This window comes from Brassica oleracea, chromosome C1 (assembly GCF_000695525.1).
Source record: "Brassica oleracea var. oleracea cultivar TO1000 chromosome C1, BOL, whole genome shotgun sequence".
In the NCBI taxonomy this organism is placed as follows: Eukaryota; Viridiplantae; Streptophyta; class Magnoliopsida; order Brassicales; family Brassicaceae; genus Brassica; species Brassica oleracea.
This window is the reverse complement of record NC_027748.1, coordinates 12835250-12847984: the sequence shown is the minus strand read 5'-3', so window position 1 is coordinate 12847984 and position 12735 is coordinate 12835250. Positions and strand designations below refer to the sequence as shown.

General features: G+C 34.2%; 1 protein-coding gene across 9 annotated transcripts in view; it reads right to left on the bottom strand.

Annotated features, from left to right (window-relative positions):
- The window catches only part of LOC106307640 (calcium-transporting ATPase 8, plasma membrane-type-like), an 18169-nt gene extending 6507 nt beyond the window's left edge, over positions 1-11662 (bottom strand). Inside the window, exons 1-34 of one of the 9 annotated variants that reach the window (XR_001263364.1) lie at positions 11466-11662; positions 11284-11382; positions 11132-11171; positions 10863-10972; positions 10639-10770; positions 10461-10550; positions 10266-10335; positions 10025-10095; positions 9858-9941; positions 9694-9771; positions 9543-9617; positions 9196-9279; positions 9037-9119; positions 8835-8943; positions 8698-8753; positions 8471-8513; positions 8315-8398; positions 7950-8090; positions 7797-7862; positions 7607-7708; positions 7330-7437; positions 7063-7197; positions 6871-6930; positions 6503-6667; positions 6291-6407; positions 6101-6199; positions 5882-6019; positions 5702-5802; positions 5461-5565; positions 5273-5318; positions 4951-5085; positions 4742-4849; positions 4553-4644; positions 4367-4482 (exon numbers count right to left, since the gene is read on the bottom strand). Coding sequence is in view for 8 of the 9 variants with exons in the window: in XM_013744654.1 (XP_013600108.1) it covers positions 4419-4482; positions 4553-4644; positions 4742-4849; positions 4951-5085; positions 5273-5318; positions 5461-5565; positions 5702-5802; positions 5882-6019; positions 6101-6199; positions 6291-6407; positions 6503-6667; positions 6871-6930; positions 7063-7197; positions 7330-7437; positions 7607-7708; positions 7797-7862; positions 7950-8090; positions 8315-8398; positions 8471-8513; positions 8698-8753; positions 8835-8943; positions 9037-9119; positions 9196-9279; positions 9543-9617; positions 9694-9771; positions 9858-9941; positions 10025-10095; positions 10266-10335; positions 10461-10550; positions 10639-10770; positions 10863-10972; positions 11132-11171; positions 11284-11382; positions 11466-11552 (3177 nt within the window). In the remaining variant the exon portion in view is untranslated. Of the gene's footprint in view, positions 1-4153; positions 4645-4741; positions 4850-4950; positions 5086-5272; positions 5319-5460; positions 5566-5701; positions 5803-5881; positions 6020-6100; positions 6200-6290; positions 6408-6502; positions 6668-6870; positions 6931-7062; positions 7198-7329; positions 7438-7606; positions 7709-7796; positions 7863-7949; positions 8091-8314; positions 8399-8470; positions 8514-8697; positions 8754-8834; positions 8944-9036; positions 9120-9195; positions 9280-9542; positions 9618-9693; positions 9772-9857; positions 9942-10024; positions 10096-10265; positions 10336-10460; positions 10551-10638; positions 10771-10862; positions 10973-11131; positions 11172-11283; positions 11383-11465 lie in introns of those variants that run through there. The other 8 variants (XM_013744654.1, XM_013744666.1, XM_013744681.1 and 5 more) reach the window with 8 other exon arrangements.
- Positions 11663-12735: the final 1073 nt, after the last annotated feature.

Below are 12735 nucleotides of genomic sequence, written 5' to 3'. Positions count from 1 at the left end.
CAAAAGTCAACTCCAAAGTCGTAAATCCAATAAATGGCCATAAATCCAAATAATATAATAAATCCTGAAAATATCGATAAAATCATAAAAACTGCAAGTCTGAAAATGAAAGAAATAAAAATCCCAAAGCACCAATCCGATAGCAATCACTCCTGCTCGTCAGTCTCACCTGAAAGGGGGAAAGAAGGAGGGGTGAGTAACAGGGGAGTTACTCCGTGAGGTATGGGATGCTAAACAACAAACCACTGACTTAGTACATAGCACTACGACTATGTAGGCCTAGCTCTAGCATGAAACAAACACGGTGTCTAATACACCACATAAAACATCAAATGCGCTGATAGTGCATAACTAGATCGCACACCCCGCATTCTTCTTATACGGATATAAATATATAACTCTATGTGCCGCTAGTACAAGAGTCCATCCTTGTACCCCGCAATCACCTATGCGCCGCTAGTACAAACGTATTTGTACCCCCGCAATCCCCCATACAATGCGCCGCTAGCATAGACGTCCATATGCCCCGCAATCTTCATACAATGCGCCGCTAACACAAACGTCTTTGTGTCCCGCAATCTCCACACAATGCGCCGTTAGCACAACATCTTTGTGCCCCGCAATCTCATAACAGACTTATGTATACATATATAAATAACAGTTCTTAATTCATTCAGTTCAGTCAACCGTTGAATCCTCTATTATCCTATTTCCGGTTTAACAATCAAAAGTAATAATAAACAAACAAGACTCTCAAACAGACTCAATTCACAGAGACGAATCATGTTTCGAAACTAAGCTTTCCATAATGGTAGTACTAAACTAGCTCGGGAATTAATGGGATAGCCCTCACCTTAGTCACTGGAATGATCAACGTAAGATGGTCAACCGAGATCAATTGAAAAACCCGCCGGAAGCTCGTCCAGAAATCCCGCCGGAAGCTCGCACAGAAATCTCGCCGGAAGCTCACCCGGAAATCCCACCGGAAAATTTCACTATTGACTGGTCGTCGGATAATTCAACAACAACTCGTCACGCGCAAAGAAATACTTTGACTTGATGAGAATAGAGAGAAATAGTGGAGTTTCTTATATAGGAGAAGGAAATGGAGGTAGGTTTTCTAAACTTCCAATGAGGGACAAAGTAAAAAAAAAAAAAAGAATTGGACTTTAATTTTTAATAAAGAACAAACTGGCCCACCAGAAAAAATCTGGATCGTTACAGAATAGGAAAATAATGAATAAGAATAAATTTTTGGGAATGATGACGAATGATGGTTTCTTATCAAAATTAACAAGGAACAAATTTACATTATAATTTTCTACAAAAATGAACGAGAAGGAATGGAGAGAAAAAAATATTTCTGATGAATGGTAATTTTTTAAAAAACGTTAAGAAATATAGTGTTCCTCTTCGTTCCATTGGCTACCATTCAAACCTCATGAAACTACTGTTATGTCGCTGATTTGAAACTAAGAACGTACGGCAGAAACGAAACCTATAGAACTAATAAACACAAAGACTGTAAATAAATTACTTCTTTCATAGTTACATACTAGTATTACTGCACAGGTTAATTTATGTTTTAAAAATTATCTGATCATTGTCATAATTTACAATCAGAATATATTATTATTTAAAATATTATATAAACAGTGGCACATAATATTAGAGGTTCCTGCATTGAAACAAAGCAGTTGAAAGGATAAAACATATATCATTATAAAATGGATATTTGTAAAATATAGTTCAAAATACTTTATTTAATCCATTAATTTTGTTTGATGATTTTAATAACAGATACTTATTAATTTAATGTAAATTCAAATACGATGAATCAAATAAATTTGTTATTTTATTTTTTTACAGTTTAAAAAAATGTATCAATACTTCAATACTATTAAAACAAATGATTTTTTATCTACTTGCAATAGTCTAGGTTAGACCATAACATTTATTTAACTTACTATTTTTTCTCCTACAACTACCTAGTTATTATTAAATAGATATCATATCTCACCTATTATTTTAATATTTTCAAAATAAGATACAAAAAATATATTCTTAAGTATCTTTTTCTAAGATTACATTTTAATAATATATTTAATACATTTTTTATTTAAATTGTAAATATACATTTTTTAATATTTAATTTTAAATAATAAAATTCAGAATTAATATTAACTATAATTATAAACTAATATTAATTAATTTTTATTTACATTCCTATAATATTTATATTCATAATTCAATTAATACACCACTTAATAAATATAAAGTAACTTAATCCATTTATTAACTATTTTATACATTATAAATTGAAACAATAACATATATTCATGAATTTTACAACATACTTCAATTTATTAAAAGAATATTAAATTAAGATATATAAACTAATAAATAATTTTATATTTTAATGTACATATTTAAATTATAATATTAAAAACAATTCAATATATTTGATGAGATAATGGAAGATGTTATTATTGATATTTTTTATGAGTATAGTTTTACGGGTTATTCCAACAAGCATGTGAAATATTTATCAAATATAAAACTAATTAAACAAAACATAAACCACATTTTAAGTTAGGATTCGTTCATGTATCCTTATTTGAACTTTTGTTTCTAATTTATATCACATCATAGATCCCATTCTGTAAAATTTGTAAATAAGGATCGGGTTTGGATATAACACATCGGTTTGGTTCCAATTTGTTTCACGTCCTAAAATCCATAAAATAACTTTATATCATTCGGATTCGGATTATATTGGTTTGGTTTGGGTATATCTAAAACTAAATCCAAAATTTAAAAGCAAAACATAAGAAATAAATACCTATTTATATAGAATTGGATATTTAAGGTACTTATTTAAAATTTAAATTCTTATTTTTAATATCACTGAAAATAAACATAGAATTAGATATCTGAAGTACATATTTATGTATCAAATATATATATATTTGTGATTAATTTAGACTTTCGTTTTAGGTTACACGTTCGAGTTCAGGTAATAAACTTCGAGTTTATATATGTTTTGTACCATCCTACAAGATCCACTCTGGTATTTCTTATATTTCGGACCGGGTACAAATCAAGTTTTTGTTTGGATTCAGTTCGGACTTCCGGTAACGAATTTTGTATCCACGCATATTTTAAATAAAGAGAAAATGTGATTAAATAAAGTTTTCAACAAAAAATTATCTCGCGTTTTGAAAGCGCGGATCAAAATCTAATATCTTATCTAAAATAGAAGTTATGACTTCTTTTATTAAATTATAATGACTTGTCTAGCAATAATTAAATAAAGTAAACTTACCTTTGGATTCAGAAATGCAAGCTCCGTGATACATCCAACAATAGTTTTAGGCTAAAACTCAATTGATGTAGTGAATGCCGAAAAATAATTGTTCAACAAAGAAAAAATTAATAAAAATCAAAGAAAAGTAGTAAAGAGTGGAAAACTTGCAAAACTTTCTTTGTGACGCCAAAACTTGATGCTTGTTTTTTTAGTCCTTTTTCACGAGAATAATTTTGATTATGCTCTATCCCATCTCTCCAAACCATGACCTACAGTGCATGTAAATCAATTGATAAGGAAGTTTCTAAGTTATATATTGCAGTGATTTAAAATTGAATCTCTTCAAAAAATACCATACCAGTATCAATCTCTTCCCATAATTCCACCACTGTATTGATCTAATATTTTGTCGATTGACTTATAATCCAGACGATGAATAAATAAAATTTTGAATTAGTACAGAGAAAAAAAAAAAAGAAGACATGAAGAAACCTGTCTAGGTCAAAACTGAAAATTTAAGAGAGATAAAAATCTGTTGTTTTGATGCAGAAGATTAAAAGAGAAAAAAAAACAAAGAATAAATCATTAAATCAAAATTACATAGAAAAAAAAAACAGTTTGAAAATGGTAGTCAATTGATTTTGAACGTGCAATATCCTGAGAAAATTTAGGATATATGTGCTGAAAACTAGGAATTGTTTTTTTTTTAATTGTATTTTATATCTTCCATATATCAAATTTTGATTTGTACTTGTCTTTTAGTATATAAAAGATGCATAGTTAGACGTAAAAGAGTAACATAATACTTACACTATAAGGCCTATGATATAGCACAAATGCACAATCTATTCAATACGTATAACACTTCTTAATGTTTACAAACCAAAGACCCAAATTTCACAATACAAAGCCGAAGATCTATAAACTCCAAGGCCATTATTTATAGCTTGTATTACAACTCGAACGAACTAACTTCTAACGGCCCTAACGACTTCCCACGTAGAACCGTTAAGCTTCTTCTTCTTCACTCTTGTCCACGTCAGCTTCCGAGTTATTCTCCTTCAATCTCTTTCGATAACAGCATCTCCAGCTCTTTATCAGCCTTTATGTCTTATATATGATCTTCGTTCCGGAGGTAAGGAAATGCTTGGAAAGGAAAACGACCAATGACTTGACTGCACAAAAATACACGAGAGTTAAAGGTCTCGCCAATTGAGGGGATGATTCTTTTCTGTGAAGTGGTACCTGAAAAAACCGATTCCAATCGAGATCAGCCACTGCTTCAAGTTAAGCCTGGCTGTGTAAAAGAATATGCCAAGGCATTCTATGACGATTATCTGATCAAAACAGCAAAAGCAAGCATGGAGATTAGGGAGTGTTTAGCATTAAAGAGAGAATAATTGTTACAAATATCAGTTTATGCATAGGGATTACCTGAAGTATAACATTTAAAAGAATTGTTCCAAGGAACAAATGGTTCTTTAGGATCCCGCTGAATGTATTTCCTTGGTATGAAGTTCGACATTCAACCTCGTTAAATACCTGCACAAATTCAGACCGGGATACCAACAAACGTGAAGCGCTCACCAATCAAATACAGGATGGTGTTGAGAGGCAAGACAAAGGGGTGAGAGATCGATTACTTGGCAGAAGACAAAGCAATTGAATATAACTGTGTTCTTGACTTTGTTAGCTTGATCTAGACTTTTGTTCTCCAGTTTTAGTATACTCTCTCCACGAAAGTTTAGGTAAAGCAATGCACTCACTTGGAAAGAAACCTGTAAAAGTACACTTAAGACGATGTTACCTAAAACAAGATCATGATATGATCGCAACAAACAGGCGGATAAATAAATATCTTTGTGTAAATTCAGCTTTGGAACTGTATTTACTTCATTGAAATATATGAATAAAACAATCACTAGTATTGATGGGAAGATGAAGCTTATAAATGGGCATGCATACCTGTGCAACAAACTTCGCCCACATGAGTTTGGTTATAAAGGGTTCTCTGAAATGGCAAAGGGAGTACCATCAAACTGCATCTTATATATGACGAAAGGGAAACAGAAGCAGGGAATTTATATTCTGATGAAATGCTTTTGACAAAAGTTCAGTTTTCCTATCATGCTATGGGCTAACAAGAGACTAACTTGGTTCTGCTCCTACTTATAGGGAATTTCTTGGACTTCTTTCTCTCCATCCACTTCAGAAATTCACATAAGTAGGAGCAAAACCAAGTTATCCTCTTGGCTCCACTGCATAAATCAGAACCGAAACTTATTGAGGATAAACAGATTTTTGGAATTGCAGAAAGCTTAAAAAAAGTTTGATCATATATGGTAATTAAGGAATCTGTCCATTGAAATATTATTTACTGAACCGTTTTCATACCCTTTACGAACCGGAGGCCTTCGCATTAAGTTGTCCATTGGTGGTTCTGATGCCAAGGCCCATGCTCCAAAAGTAAAAGTGAGAAGATTAATCCACAGAAGCTGCATAGAGAAATTGAAAGTAACTTGATGAGAAAGAAAGAAAGAATGAGTTCTTCATGATGCAGAGACTGAAAATTACCTGCGCAACGTTTAGGGGAATTTCATGAGAATGAACCGCCACAACAACACATATAATTAGAGCTGATGCGTTGACAGTTAGCCGGAACTGGAGAAATCTTTGAGCATTTGTGTATAAAAAACGTCCCCATTGGATGACCTTAAAACAAACACCTCTTTTTCAGTTGCAATCATTTTCAAATATGATGTCAACTACATTGATGCGTGATATTTCACTAACCTTGACAATCGAAGTAAAATTGTCCTCCAATATAATGATATCAGAGCATTCTTTAACAATTGCAGTCCCCCCAATGCCCATTGCAAGACTGATATTCGCCTGCGGTCCATGATCAAATTAACAACTATAGCAGTAACAGGGAAGATCTCATTTTGAGAGTTTCAAAGCACAAATTAGTAGTTTTAAGGACCTGGCGCAGGCTCGGAGCATCACGGATTCCCTTTCCAGTTGCTGCAACCACGTGTCCCTTCTTTCTCAGTGCTTCAAGTAGAAGAAGGTTTTCATCAGGAGAAGATCGACCCATCACCTATCAAAAATAAGGTTGTTTAAGTTAACTGCTTATTTAATCCGCTGCAAAATCTCAGTACATACAAATGAGGGTAAGAACATAATTATACGTACTACAATATTTTCAGCAATTTCTTCTCTGTCTGCTTCTGACATCGAAGCAAATTCGCTTGCTAAGATTGCTGTATTCGCAGGCTCGTCTAAGGTTCCTCTCAGTATCCCGCACTGCATCGCTATTGCTTTGGCAGTCAGAAGGTCGTCGCCTGTCACCATGCACACCTATGATACAAATCAAACACGATGTAACATATCAGCTTGTAGAACTAATTTGATCTTAGACTCTTATTATATAGTCTTGCATAGCAAAATGAGTTTGGGTCCCAGAAAACGAGAGAAGCCGTTAAATAGATTTAAGGAGTATGCCATCATGAGAGAAAAAATATGAAAAAGTGGTATAGAAATTTGCAAAATAAACATGCCACCTTTACTCCAGCATTACGACATTGTTGGATTGCCCGACTTATGCCTGGCCGACAAGAATCCTGCACACATTTTATCCATTTGTTAAAAGTGAAGATAAGCTTCTATATTGCAGGGATCTATAGCAAATATTAGTAGTTTAACATGTTCCACAGTCGTCATTTCTGATGCCATGTTGAAAAGCAAAATATTACCTTTATACCAATGATAGCCAATAGAACGAGGTTGCTTTCAGGTATGTCTCCGTCAGTAAATTTTCGGTAGGCAAGGGCAGCACAGCGCAATCCTTCTTTGGACATTTCATCAATGGTTTTTTCAAAATAAAACCTCTGAGGAAACAAAAACGAAGAACACAAATAAGACCAGACAAATAAAGATTACTAGAGGCCTCCTTATGTTGTTGTTTTTATAATTATATTTATGATTATAGTGTATGAATTTATTTCAGGTAAATTAATTACTTTTTCTTGGTCCATAGCTGCTATGTTGTCCTTGTCCATGTACCACTGGCAAGAAGCTAGAATAGTCTTGGCAGCACCTTTCCAATGAACACGGACTTGAGAATCATGCTAAAGGTGTATTAGCAAGAAAGAGATCAGACAAACGGGGTATAGCTCACATAAACATGAAACCGTAAAAAAGTTGAATCAAAACCGAACATACTGAACCAATTCTCCCACATGAAGTAGGTAAGAAAGTGGGATAAATTAGCAAGAATAAGAAATCAGGTTACATTACCAATTGGACTGCAACACCTCTACGTTTTCTCCTTGAATTGAAAGGTGAAACGCGAAAAATTGTTGATTTTGACTTTATTTCGTCAAAATTCATTCCTAACTGCAAAAAGATGAGTTAGATTAGTTCTGCAATCAGATGGTTGCAACTACGTTTGAGATAACTAATAAACATTATCAGAAACAAGCCCCACCTTGACACCGAAATTAAGAATGGCACGTTCTGTTGCTGATCCAAAGACCTCTGGTTCAGACTGTCCCTGATTTTAATCAATCAAGGCTGACTCATCAAACTATAAAGCGGGAACTGGAACCGATCTATATAAAACTTGACCATATGACTGTACCTCAGGATGATATACACTCCCATTCGTGTTCAGGGCAATTCCTTCGGTGATCAACGAGATTAGAAGGGGAGACAACTCTGCTGCCATAGTATCCAAATTATGCGTTCTTACTCGTCCGGCACAAACATCAACAACCTCCATCTGCTCAAAAGAAAATGAATTGTCTATAATAAGGAACACAACAAGTTTAATAAGAACAGACACTTGGAAAACTGTGTAAACAAGGGAGAAGTAATCCGGTAGGGCCAACAAACTCAATTTCTTAAACCATGAGTAAATATTCAGTTGTGAAGAAACAATGATACAAGGGGATAATAAAGTAACTAAGTATGCTGTGAAAAAAAAGAGGAGAGATAGCAAATTGCCTGATTTAAGGTTAAAATCCCGGTCTTGTGGCATACAATAGTTGTTGCAGACCCCATTGCTTCACAGGCAGAGAGCTTTTGCACCTGAACATCGCGTGAGATTGTTAATTCGTTACTTAAGTTATGACAAAAAATAGTCATTTACGAATTGCGTACCAAAACCTTCTCTCCTAGAAGTTTTCTCGTCATATAGGCAATGCTGTTTCCAGAGTGATTGGCATTAATGAAACGAACAAACAAAAAACAAGATGTTCAAACTGCTATAAGAAAGTTAGGAACCCATGTAGGTTTTGCACGCTCGAGTATAAAAGATGCATATAAAGCCATTCAAAAGTACAGAATATGTCAAGTTACTCAATTAGGAGATGTTTGAACAGCCTTACTTCAAAGTAACAGCCAATGGAAGTCCTTCAGGCACGGCCACGACTATAATGGTAACCTAAAAAGAGACAAATAAAGATCCCCACATGATTAAAAATGAAAAGTAAAATATAATTATCATATGTTTAATCTAACTTACCCCCAAAATTATAAACTTAATCACCATGTCTATTTTTTCATCCAACGTAGTTTTCCCAGCATCAAACATCGGACTACCATCTGTATTTTTGGTTCGGCCCATGAAGCATCTGGGGGTGACAGGTTTCTTGAAGATAAGAATCGAGCAATAGGACTTGAGACGAATTAACAGAAAGAAATTCTTGGTGTAGAGACAAACTTACAGGCATGACTCGATAAGAAAAACAACCAAAGCAACCGAGATACTGATTAGGCCAAACGCAATAACAACTCGGTTCAGGTGCACCTAATAGAAAAGACTTACAGGTGAATAAAGAACTGCAACAAGAAATATAAAAGGGACACTCACCAATAAAACGTACCTGCAACGGTGTCTCTTCACCAGTATATAGTGGAATACAAGCCATCGGCATCCTCCATTGGGTGTTCATCCCGACACTAGTAACCTTAGAAACACAGGACAAGGAAAAGAGTGGAGCCAAAAACCCAGTGTAAGCAGAAAAAAAAAGGTCTGAAACCTTCAGTTGTATGGAAGAGAAATAGAGAATCTTTTCTCATAAGACTCTTGTCATGTAGTCCTAACCAAACTCAAGTCTATGTAGTTATATCATTTAGAACTACTTCCTGGAAGACCATGTGATCTGAGGTGATACAGGGGCAAACTACTGAATAGATAACACAGTAAAAGAGATGTGAAGCTAATTCGTACCAGCATTCTACCGATGCCATCTTCCACTTTAGATCCGGATATTAGAATTGGGTCTATATCTGTATCTTTGTGAACCTATTTATGAGAACGGGGTGTTAAATCAGTATGACATAATAATGCATTTACTGCTTGGTGCAAAAGTAAAGCTTACCGTTCTGTTAGTTCCCATGGTTTCATATTCACCTATCTGAAGCGAGTACCCAGAAACTAAGACACCATCTGCAGGCACCTGCAGCATATATAGTACTTCAGTTTAATGATGAAACTCCAGTTGATTGAAACCACCAAACAATGACAAAAGGATTGGATCTTTTCCTGGTCACCACTTTTAAGAGGTATAATATCGCCAACAACTACATCATAAATCGGAACTTCGACCAGTCTTCCATTTCTAGTAACCTGTATCCAGTGATATTCAGCAAAGTTAAGTGACGAGTAACATATCCTGTGGTCATGGAAATCTTTATGGTATGAGCACAAACCTCGATACATATATTTCTCTTCTCATCATTCAACTTTTCAAACTGAAGAGACTGGTTGTAATTACTGATAGCTGCAGAAAAGGGGCAGAAGTCACAAAAGTAAACAACAGACCAATTCTATTCGCTACAGTCTACACAATCACATAAAACCGAGCTAGATGTGACTGATTTTTAAAGTAATTTCTACAGATAAAAGGAAAAGTTGCCAATGTGTAAAAAAGCATCAAAGATAGCAGGATACCTGTCACAAAGATGACAAGGATAACTGCAACAATGATGCCAGCTTCGTCATACCATTCATGACTGATAGTCTGCTTGAGGGACGTGAATAGAAAATGCAGTAAGCTTTGGATTTCAAAGAAGCTAAAAGTATAGAGTAAGCCAAATAGAGTCGATTCAATATAACAATTAGCCAAAGATCTCAGCAACCACCCACCTTAGTTTTTATTTGCAGCAGCAGAGAAGCCAGTGCAGCAAGAACCAACACGATCAAAGTAAAACTTCTGCTTGCTTCCCCGAGAAACATCTACAATCAGAAGAGCAAAAACGAAAGCTTTTATTTTGTTGTTGTCAAAGGGTTTCACAGAGTACATATACTGAACAAGTCACCACACCCAAAAGTTCCTTTCTTTCTTCAAAGGATATTCGTTGGATCCAAATTTGTTCCTTCGTCTCCGTATGTCTTCATGAGTACCACAGATACCCTTGTCTAGATCGGTGTGCAACAGAGGTGATAATCCGCTAACCTGTGGTAAGCATGAAACAGACCAAAATAAGTAAACAAAAAGAAACAGCCAAGTAGAACATCTAATTGGTAGAAACAAATGTACGGCCTTACCCCATCAAATCGCTTTAAAACACTTAGACCACCATCACAGGATATAGAAACAAGTTCCTCCAATCTGATACCAAATTCATCTGGATACGAGGCTGGGAGTTCAATTTCAACTATCAAAAAGTGTAAACGCAAATTGATGTCACATGAACCCCAAAGAGGGTAGAAAAATGTCAAAAATTCTATAAAAGGTAACAAGTTGTCCCACTACTGTAGCTTATACGATGTTTCAATCAATAAAATATGGGGATGAATAAGAATTAAGAAGATACCTTGTACTGGTTGTTCCTCTAACTGAGATAGTTTAACATCCTACAAAAGGCAACACCAACATATTAGGAAATATATATACTAATATAAAAACCAACAACACAAAACTTGTAATTGGAGATTGAATCAACCATAAATAATTTCATTTTCAGACCTTTGCAGTAGGTTGATCATGAGATCCGAGCTCAATTTCCTTTTCGCAACCCATAGCAGACTTAAAACGTATAGAAGCATCAACCGCAACAAAAATACCCTGCAACAGCAAGCATGAGGTGAGAACTGAGAACGAAACAGAAACCAAAGAGGATGAAGAAGAAATCGAGAGAGGCAATTTACTCTGCCGCGGCGGCGAGAGTGGTTCCGGGACTTGGGAGCATCGCCGCCGGCTTCCAAATCATCAGAACTGCGCTGAGGTGATTTCATCGGAGAATGGTGATTACAGAGAGAGAGTGTGTGTGTGCGTAACGGAGGGAGTTGAGTTAGTTAGTTATATGGGGGTGGGGATACGTGGGATGGATGCATCTTCAAATCGTCGTCGCAAGCTTTGACCATCTTTGAAAAAGCTATCAACATGTCGGTCCCACTCTTCCACTCACCAATTATAAGACAAACCTTATCTACGGGGATTCTAGTATCCTCTAGAACACCTCATTTTAAGTTTTTGTACAAAAATAGCATAAGAAAAATGACCAACAAATTTTTATTAAAGTTAAAATTACATTTTATCTTATTGTTAACTAATCTAGATTTAGAGTTTAGAGTTAACGGGTGAATTTTTGGGGATATGGTTTCAAATTAAAAAAAAAAAAAAATATATATATATATATATTAAAATTTTCAAAATAAAAAGAGACTATTTTGATCATTTTTTTTTTGAAAGTTATTTTTGTGACAAAAACATAAAAAAACTATTTAAAAGAATTGCCCTAAAAATATTCTAATATTATTCTATTTTCTACTATATAATAGAATTAAAAATAGGTTTACTTTATATATAGAGTAGTTTGTTTTTTTATCACTTTTTTTAATTCTAAAATAGAGTACGAGCAACATCCAACTATATTATAGAATTACTCTATTTTAGAGAAAAAATAGAATAAACCATTGGAAAAGGTTTGAGGAAAATTAAAACAATTATATCTTTAAAAAAAATGATTTTTGTTTTAACATATGATTTTTTACTGATTTGGATAGTATATTCAGCATGTCAAAGTTTATGTACAGATTGCAAAGATTTGATTGCAATGATAAAAGACATTTACGTATGGCCGAGTTTCGCAATAGAATTAAAGGGATAAAGACTCTCCAGCTTTGTTTCCCAGATTTCAAAAATTTTTATATTCCAAGAACGCATAATGAAATTTATAATTCTTTAGCTAAGATTGTAAAGTCTTTTATAGAGAACTTTTTTTATTGGTTGTTGTATTTCAATCTACAATCTACGTAGATCACTTCAAATTTGAGTAATAGAATAACCGTTCTTTACAAAAAAAAAAATAGACAGACTTAAAATACACATTTGCAATTATAAAACCAGACATTAAGCACAACGATGAGAAAAAAAAACTTTTACAGTGCTTTATGTACCAGAGTTTTTGATGAAAAA